Source organism: Palaemon carinicauda, chromosome 25, assembly GCF_036898095.1.
Source record: "Palaemon carinicauda isolate YSFRI2023 chromosome 25, ASM3689809v2, whole genome shotgun sequence".
In the NCBI taxonomy this organism is placed as follows: Eukaryota; Metazoa; Arthropoda; class Malacostraca; order Decapoda; family Palaemonidae; genus Palaemon; species Palaemon carinicauda.
In genome coordinates, this window is record NC_090749.1 from 23,688,058 (window position 1) to 23,698,180 (window position 10,123).

The 10,123-nt window shown below is 39.2% G+C and overlaps 1 protein-coding gene across 1 annotated transcript; it reads left to right on the forward strand.

Moving 5' to 3' along the window:
• The first annotated feature begins 4,635 nt into the window (after positions 1-4,635).
• LOC137618931 (uncharacterized) lies at positions 4,636-5,082 on the forward strand. Its single transcript, XM_068349134.1, has one exon. It carries the CDS (start codon positions 4,636-4,638, stop codon positions 5,080-5,082), a length of 447 nt encoding a protein of 148 aa, XP_068205235.1.
• The last annotated feature ends 5,041 nt before the right edge of the window (positions 5,083-10,123 follow it).

Sequence of the window (10,123 nt, forward strand, 5' to 3'; positions counted from 1 at the left end):
TGACAGGAGTTAGGGTGACAGGTTCAGGATCAGTGGAATTCTAACATGGAGACCTGGAACGTGGAGCTCATTGGGGCTTAGGTGGCTGTGGTGGGGCAGCTGCTGCAGTGGTAGATGGGACGGTCTGAAATGCTGTCAATCTTCTAAAATGCTCTAGACACCTCCTGTTCCAGGCGTGGTGAGATCCACCGCAATTGGGACACTTCAGATTGGTCTCTAACGTTAGCAGTTGAAGCAGCGTAGAGGGTCGATGTCTAAGTCCTCTAGGGGGAAAATTCCACATAGTCCGAAGTCCAGTGATAGTGGATTTGGCCCAATGAAGGTAACTGTGACTTTCCTGGTAGGCTGCATATGGCTGCCCAAATAGCCTTCATCATGGGCAACATTATTGCAGTCAGTTATGAAGGACTGGCATTTTGACAGAATAGTTGGAGACAACTGCTTTCCTCAATTTCTTGGAAAAATCAAGATAGGCCAGAAAGGTTTCCCTGTGGAAAAGGCTGGCGCTATTCAGATCCTTCGTTGTGATGATCATATCACCCTTCAGACTGGCTCTGGCAGAGATCTTTATTACTGGGTTCGAGGCTGCAATGGCAACAACCGCTGCAGAGGAAGGTACACCTTCCACGGCTGGTAACTTGAATTTTGTCAAGTGCTCTGGATCCATACAGGTGGGAAGTGGTTTTGGAGCAGGCTTAACAGTTGGAGTGAGTATGGCAGTGGCTTTAGCTAGTTCTGGAGTAGGCCCAACAGTTGGGGTGAGGGTGTGTTTGGCAGGATGTGCAATTGCAGCCTGTCTGATGTGCCTCAGCCAGAGCAGGAGAGCGAGTGTCTTTGGACGGATCCCGGTCCATGGCTAACGCTTCATCTTCTATTGTTGGAGTGCTAATAGGTTGTATGGCAGTGGAGGTGGCAGTAGGTGGTTTCACTGTTGTTCCACTCTTTTTCTTATTGGCAGATGGCATCCTCAATAGTTGAGGAAAAGGGTCTAGAACAGGAAGACCACGTTCCTGACAATATCTATTAAGTGCAACCTTCATGTAGTCGATTTTTGGATTCGGCTTAAAACTGAGCTATCATTGCTATAGCAGAAACAACAGATGAAGGTTCTGCTATAAGAGCTTTTTGGAAAGTTGACAGTATATGCTAGTGCTGAAAATTTCTACCACCAAACTGGCCGGGAGCTGGGTGTCTCCTGTGCTGGGTAGGAGAGTTCTTGAGCTGGCAAAAAGATCTTTGCTTGCTTTTTAAAGAGTACAGCTTTGTTCTGGTCACAGGCTCTAACATTGGCTGCCAATTTTAGAGATTAGGGAGAGGCAAAAACGAGAGAGACATGACTGAACACACCTTGTGTTGGAGACATATACAAATACTTTATTTGACTTCAATATATATATATATATATATATATATATATATATATATATATATATATATATATATATATATATATATATATATATATAACGCAGCCGTTTCTACTCAACTGCAGGTCAAAGGCCTCAGACACACCCTTATTCATGTCGGGGGCTTGGACAGTTTTCATCACCACACAGGCCAACTTTGGATTGGTGATGGTGGGGGAATTTTGTCTAATAGCTCACTGGGAGCCAACCTAGTTTTGGTGACCCAGACTGATGAAAAATGAATATTTTTTTTTTTGGCAGCTTTTGGTATAAAAACTTACAGTACAAAACAAGATATTTCAATTTTCATCATTCATAAAACATCAAGATGAAAATTGCAGATAAAATCATTTAGATAAAATTATAGATAATCAATTTTATTCAAATGTAAAAAGAGAAATTGTAAAGGTGTTTTCATTCATGAATTAGCTAAAAGACAAATATTCTTCTTTTTCATATTTCACTAGACAAGTTTTTAAAAATACATTCAAGATTTAATTCGTTCACAAGTGATTAAAGAAATCACAGACATGTTTACATATTTTCTATAATATTTCATATTTTTTTCAGTAAACTTTGATTAAAGTTTATTTTATATAACAAAATTTTTAAGTTCAAATGATAGTTTTATATAAGGTAATCATTCTAGCACAAGTTTTAAATTACTCCCCTGAATTAGGTTTATTTTTTATATAATTAATCAGTATATTGATATATTAAGCCTTTATTATAAAACTACAATGTATAAAGTAAATATTAGATACAATAGTATACATATAATATATATTACATTGATTCTTATTTTGGGGTAAAATATATGGTTTTTACAATCATAGATTACACATAGTAGTGAACTGAGCATTTAGAGTAAATATTCTGGATCATAACTATATATAACATCTCGTTAATTTCCCCACTACGCGAAAGAATCGAGCAATCACAACTAGAATTTATGTTTTGTCAACCCTTCAGTTAAGAGGGCATTCATTAATATTAAGGTTTGTTGTTTATGTCCCAGTAACGATGACCTATAACCCAAGCAACTTGATCAGACTCTTTTTGAAATTCTGATTTCTTTTTCTATAACTATTTATGTAAATTTTTACCGAATTTTCCACATGATATAAAGATTTTCATTTGAATTTATTAAAAATAATTAAAAACACAAAACAAATATCTTAAAACGTTGAATAGCCAAATATATTCGAAAACATATCATTATGATGTAAGAGTTTTATGGACGACTTGACGAAATGCTACGAATGAAAGATCCAAAAATATCATAATTCCACAAGTCAATGGTGTCTGATCCAGTTCGAAGGACAACTAAAATTTAGAATTTGCATTGATGAGTAGGAAATAATTCCAGGAAAACCTCCATGCTCCCATTTCAGAATTTCTGGCTTAGAGAAGTAGAGCGCCAACACTCTCACATTCAACAAACCTGAGAGATGTAACAAACACAGATTTCTCACCATACACACATTGATTAGAGATAAAGTTTTAATTCGATTTATATCTTGAAGGGCAGCATTGAAATAAGTTTATATCTATTTTGAAATAAGCTCACATTAGAGCTGTTAACATAAACATCTCTATCCGAAAAAAATTAAGTGATTCCTTTTGCAATTATGTAAGTCAAAATAAGATTCACAAAGTAGCTAAACAAAAATAGTTCAAAGAAATTCTATCAAAGAGGAAATTTAAAGTATTGAGCTTGCAACTTATTACATCATCCTAAAATGGCAACACTGTCTGCAACCTACTTAGATACGTATATACGTGAATCAGTCGGACCCGGTTAATTGATCATCTCTTGATGATAGCTTCCGAAACCTCTTCCATATTGCGAAATCCTTTGTGATTTATTGCTTATCCTAAAGAGAACCGGGTTTAACTAGGATTTCTATATTTTGGCTTAATTCCAATTCAAGTAATTTAAGGTCGTAGAAACAATTGGGTTCCTTCCTTCTGTGTATGATGCGTCTCCAATTGATCTACTTGTAAGGAATAATATCTACTTTGAAGTATAAGAAAAACCTTATTAAGATTTTGTTTTCAATGAAACCTCTCCCCTACATCGATGTAATTAGTTACTACAAATCGGCTTCACTATTAAAAATAAATGTAAATTCTCTCTTTTGTTTTTTGCAATTGGTTTTATAACTGAATCTCTTTTCTTTCCTCTCAGTGTCTTGAAACCTTCAAGTTGACTCTAGGGGGAAGATTAACGCCTCTTATTTTGACTTACATCATTGCCAAAGGAATCACTTAATTCTTGTCGGCTAGATACATCTATAGGCTATTAACAGCTCTAATGTGAATTTATTTCTTAATAAATATAACTTATTCCAATGCTGCCCTTCAAGACATAAATGATTAAAACTTTATCCCTAAGAAACGTGTGTATGGTTACATCTCTCAGGTTTGTTGAATGTGAGAGTGTTGGTGCTCTACATCTCTAAGCCTGGCATTCGGAAATCGGAGCTGGGAGGTTTTCCTGGAATCATTTCCCACACATCAATTTAACTTCTTTTTTTTAGTGGTCATTCGAACCGGATCTGACACCATTGCTTTATGGAATCATGAGATTTGAAACTTTGTAAAATCATTCGTAAACTTTCACAAATTCATCTGGTCATGTCGTCCATAAAACTCGCACAATGGCCATTTTGGAGAATGATTAAGTCCCTACTTTGATAGGCAAAGAGATGTATTAGGACGTAATATTTGTGGTATCCTTTAACAAACAAAAGAAAATTTATAACCAAGCATTTTTAGCAGGAAAATTCTACCTTGAAGGTGTTCTTGAGCTCTGATATCTGCGTTTTACCTATGTGAAATACCAATGATTAGTAAAAGGGGTCGATGTATTGATTTCTGTTCCAAACGGTAATGCAACATTGGATGTTTAAACTGACTGATTTGTGTTTAAGTAACTCGTTAATTTACTTACCTCATTAATTCAAGCTTGTAAATACTTACCTTTCTGTTGACTGTAATAACCAATGAAGGCTACTTATTTCTTTTTTATGTATCCAAGTTTTCATGCCAGTATGGTGTGAATTGGTAATAGTGACTGCTGGTGTTTGTATACTTACTTGGCAACATTGAGTCTCTAACACTGTACCGGCTTGGCCAACACCTTGCCACAACTTTAAGCCGAATAAAGCCAACGTTCTAGCAACTGTGTTTGGTATTCCACAATTTATTTGGCTTAATATTCACCATGCACAAGTTTCTGAGGCCCAGCCCGATTGACGTGGACCCAGAATTAGCCGATGTGGAGGACAAATCGGTTATGTGGCATGATAACTTTGAGGCGTTCTGTGCGGCCATCAACCTGGACTTAAATCAAGATAAGTTGGCCTTGCTTTTTGCTCACATATCTTGTAAACTGTTAAAGATAATTAAAAGTGCCACATCATATGCCACTGCCATAAGCCTGTTGAAGGCTAGATTTCTGAAACAAAAAAGTGAGGTGTTTGCCATATACAAAATAGCCACCTGCAAGCAACAGAGTGGCGAGACTCTAGATACTTTTTTGGATAGCCTCAAAGGTATGGCCTCGGAATGTAGCTTCATTGATTGCACAGCCGCTCAGGCTGAAGAACTGGCCATCAGAGATTCATATATCATGGGTATGGCATCTAATGCAATCAGACAAGACTGTTAGAGAACTTATCCTTGGACTTATCCACAGTTGTGAAACAAGCCTGTGCACTGGAAATGGCTCTACTGCATTCGGCGTCTTATGCAAGTGAAACTAATACCACAATGGCAGCATTGATAGATAAACGGGCAAAACTCGAAATGTATCCCAACAGTTTTCTGATCGAAATGAGTGACTCCCCGAATCCAAGTGAGTGTGCTGACGCCGTCAGCGGTCGGAGGTGCTTCTTTTGTGGAGGATCCCTACATCCCAGAGCCCACTGCCCAGCCAAGAAAGCCTCGTGTTCCAACTGTCAGAAGGTGGGTCATTATGCTCATGTCTGCAAGTTACAAAGAAAACAATGGAATAATAATGGTGAATCAACTAAATCTAATCTTGTAGCTGGAATAATCCCAGACAACCTCCCACCGTCCATCCCTGCTTCCATAACGGGCCACTGTCGCTGCAGCTTCTCCTGCACTACGAAGTGTTTAGAGACCTGTCCTACCTGTAGAACTGAATGGAGGCTAGGCTCTGGATGGGCTGGTCGACACTTTAGCATTTAAAAGCTTAACAGATGACAAAGCAGCTAGGGCTATGAACTCAGTGACTTGTTTTTCAGCCTGCATCATAACCATGGCTAATGCTAAACAGACAATGAAACTTAACAAGTGTTGCAGTTACGATTTAACCGTAAGTGGAAGAGTATACCCTGAGTTCTGTCTGCACTTGATGGATGATTGTGTGGCTTCAGTCGTTTTGGGACATGACTTCCTACAGTTACACAAGCAAGTCAGCGTACACTTTGGTGGGACGCTACCACCTTTGGAGCTAGGCATCCAGTCACCTTGTGCTCTGATTGCGGCTCAAATTTAAGCGCCAGCCATCTTCGACAATCTGTCAGTCAACTGTCACCCGATACAGGTGAAATCCAGAAGTTATTCCAAAGAGGACTCTGAGTTCATCAAGAAAAAATAAAAAGGCTGCTAGAGGAGGGCATCATCACACCGAGTCGCAGTTCGTTGAGAGCTCAAGTGGTAGTTGTCGATCAGTGTGATAAGAAAAGATTGGTCATAGATTACTCTCAAACCATTAACAGATTCACCAACCTAATTGCTTATCTTGTTCCTGGGATCACCGAGATGATTGAGAAAATTATTACTTACCGCTACTTCAGCTCTATAGACTTGAAGGCAGCATATCATCAAATACCATTGAGCATGGCTGATCGGAAATACACAGCGTTCAAAGCAGTTGGAAGGCTGTTCGAATTCACGGGTTTGCCTTTCGGAGTAATCAACGGGGCTACCTGCTTTCAGCAAGTTCTCGACGAAATTATTGGTAAGGAGCAACTAAAGGGTACGTTCGCCTACATAGATGACATCACGGTCTGCGGTTACACATGTGAAGAACACGACAGAAATCTGAAACGCTTTCAAGAAACTACATTGAAGTATGGACTTACCATAAATGACAAGACAAGTGTTTATGCTCAAACATTAATATCAATTTTGGGCCATGTAGTGAATGATCACCAAGTCCTACCTGACCCGGAGAGAATGCGTCCACTGCTGGAGATAAACCCTCCGGACAGTACCCCTAGTCTCAAAATAATGTTTGGACCCTTATCCCACAATGCAAAGTAGGTACCGAACTTCTCCCAGAAAATTCGACCTTTAGTCGAAGTGAAAACTTTCCCGATGGCCAACTCCGCAGAACAAGCTCTCGAAGAACTAAAAAATGAAATATCTCGAGCTTCACTTGCTGCTATAGATGACGAAGCTATCATTGTAGTCGTAACAGACGCCTCTGCTGACGCCGTTGCAACCTCATTGACACAAGAAGGAAAACCGGTGGCCTTCTTTTTTCGCTCGCTCTCAGAATTGGAGAAACAACAATCGGCAGTGGAACGCGAAGCATGTGCTATCGTAGAAGCCATCAAGAAATGGCGACACTTTCTGCTTGGACGTAAATTTAGACTCATAACTGATCAGCAATTAGTGCGTTTCATGTTTGACGTCAAGAACCATAGCAAAATCAAGAATGAAAAAATAATGCGGTGGAAGCTGGAACTGAGTTGTTTCAACTTCGACATCACATACAGACCTGCATCAAAGAACCAAGTAGCAGACGCTCTCTCTCGTGCCTCGGATTGTGTGGCTTCACTTACCTGTACTCAAGGAGACAAGTTGACTCAGCTTCACAAGCACCTGTGTCATCCAGGAATCAGAAGGATGACCAACATCATAAGACAGAGAAACTTACCCTTTACCACTGAAGAAGCTTGGACTGTCAAACGTAAATATCACAGCTGTGCAACGATCAAACTTAAGTTCTCCAAAGAGACAAGAACATTGATAAAAGCTACCAGGCCATTAAAACGTCTGGCTATCGACTTCAAAGGTCGATGCCGTCCACCACAAACAACAGGTACATTCTCAACATAGTCAACCAGTACAGCGGATTTCCGTTCGCCTTTGCAACAGGTGTCTTACCTCAGCGAGTACCGCCATTAAATGTTTGTCTACTCTCTTTTTAGTTTGGGGCCTGCCCCAGTACATTCATTCAGACAGGGGACCTGCTTTCTGGTCGTCAGAGTACCAAAAGTTCCTTCATTACCGTGAAGTGGCTATTAGCTACTTGTCTGCGTTTAACCCCCGTGGCAATGGCCAGACCGAGAGAGCCAATGGAACTTTGTGGCGCACCGTAAGGCTAGCTCTTGCTTCTCTCTCCCTCCCTATACAAATGTGGGAGGCTGTATTGGATCAAGCATTACACAGCATGAAGTCCCTTCTGTGTGTCGCTATGAACTATACACCACATGAGCGCATGTTCCTGCACCTCAGGAAAGCAACATACAGGCAGACGGCTCCATCGTCGATGACAGAAAAGGAGCAAGCTCTTCTAAAGAAAACTGTTAGGAAATCCAAGTACGAACCAGAGGTCAAGGAAGTTGGACTCCTGCATGTCCACCCACAATGGGCTCGCGTTATGCACCAAGGAATCCACTGTGTCGACTCGTCACCTGGCTCCTGCAGCTAAAGTATTCAGTCCAAACACCTGTCTGATAAAGGAAGTGTCACATCTTCAACATGCGAGAAAATGGTAAGACTCCCATCAATCAAGGAACCCCCCCCCCCTCCAACCTGGAGACCCCAGCTAGAGAACGAAAAGAAGTCGAGTGGATACAAAACAAGTCCAGGGAAGGGAGCTTGCAACTGAACTGCAACAAACCACAGAACCGCCCACCCCAGGAAAGGCACTGTCGAAAGGAACACTTTCAGAAATGCCAACCTCTGAGGCACCCCAACGCACAAACAAGTCGTACTAGACGCTCTCTTGGCTATATCTCAGATTTTGTCTTAGATGAGTGGGAGTAGTATGGGTAGTAAGAGTCCTTATGTCAATGTGTACATCAAGAATTAGTAGTTATAAGGTCCATTTTTACCAATGTATTTTTTATGTAAGGGAGATGACCCCAGTTATCGAATAAAATAAGTACTCATGAGTTCTGTAATGTGAATATGAAATTTGTAGTGCCAATAAGGTGAGCTTTGTAATGCAAATGTGATGTAAGAATACTTATTGCAATTGGTGTGAAATCTGAGTGAATTCATGTTTTGTTATGATGTGAATGTGTACTGTACAGTATATTCTTCTTCTCAGTAGGGGTAAATGTGGTATGAATTGGTAACTGTGACTGCTGGTGATTGTATGTTTGCTTAGCAACATTGAGTCTCTAACACTGTACCGGCTTGGCTAACAACTTGCCACAGCTTTAAGCCGAATAAAGCCAACGTTCCAGCAATTGTGTTTGGTATTCCACAGCCAGACTGTAGGATTTTCTTTGGAATTGGTTTTACCTGGAGCATCATTCAGAACCTACGGAAAAAAAAATAGCGAACAGAACCATTTGCTGTTCATAATCTCTCTCTCTCTCTCTCTCTCTCTCTCTCTCTCTCTCTCTCTCTCTCTCTCTCTCTCTCTCTCTCTCTCTCTCTTAATCTAACTAAATTGCCAATGTAGATAAGGATTAAAAGAATCTATAATTGCTATGGTTTTCCCCTACTCGATAACTTTTCTCTCTTCCCCTAAATCTAATATTAAAAATCTGAGATAGTTTTCATGAGTATAACTCTTTTCATGAAATCTTACAAAAGAATAGAAGAGCAGATCTTCCTGTTTCCCATCAAACCAAATTAGAAAAAAAGACCCAAAGTCATAATAGAATAAGAAGGATTAAATATGAAGCATTTATTAATATATAGATGTAGATAAAGGAATGATAAAAAAATAGATTTCATTTAGTCCCCCTTGAAAGTCAAGACAAAAAAAACGAAAGAAAGCTGTGTTGCGAGTTCTTCTATTTTCTGCAAAATCTATAGAAAATTACATTAATTAATCTCCATCATAGTCAACGAGAGTAAAGTTTATACGTTTGTATTCTATCTTTCTGTTTCTTGGCTTCCTCCAATCGCGGTGAACGTTTGCTTATTATTACGAATTCCAGGTGGAAAGATATTTTATCAACATAATGATGTATTTAAATAAGTTTGGGTTTTTTGACCTTATAAGAATTTGTTTTTGTTTTTATAATTATTTTTGATATTATTGAATGGAATTTTTTATATCATATAGGGAGAATTAGTAATAATTTACATAAATAATGGTAGATGAAGAAATCAAATTTCTGGAAAGAGCCTGATCAAATTAATGAATCTTGAAGTGCATACATGTTCCTTTATGTACTTGAAGATCATATTAATTGTTATTGGAGACCCTTCAATAGGAAGGTTTAAGGTACAGTATCACAAACTTCTATGACGAACTGTTCCTCGTGAAGAAACTCTTCACATATTCAGTCAGCTGAGTTACCTATATCACTATCTTGCCATTTCCTACACCTATATAACCCTACTCTTACTCTGATACTACAATACTCCTGACCTTTTCTTTCCGTCAAGCTGGGTGGTGGCTAACCACCGTCGAAATGTTGTATATTCACACGAGGCGTTCCGTATCCATTTACCAGCACTCGGTTTTAATTGTTTACTTAGACTCTGTC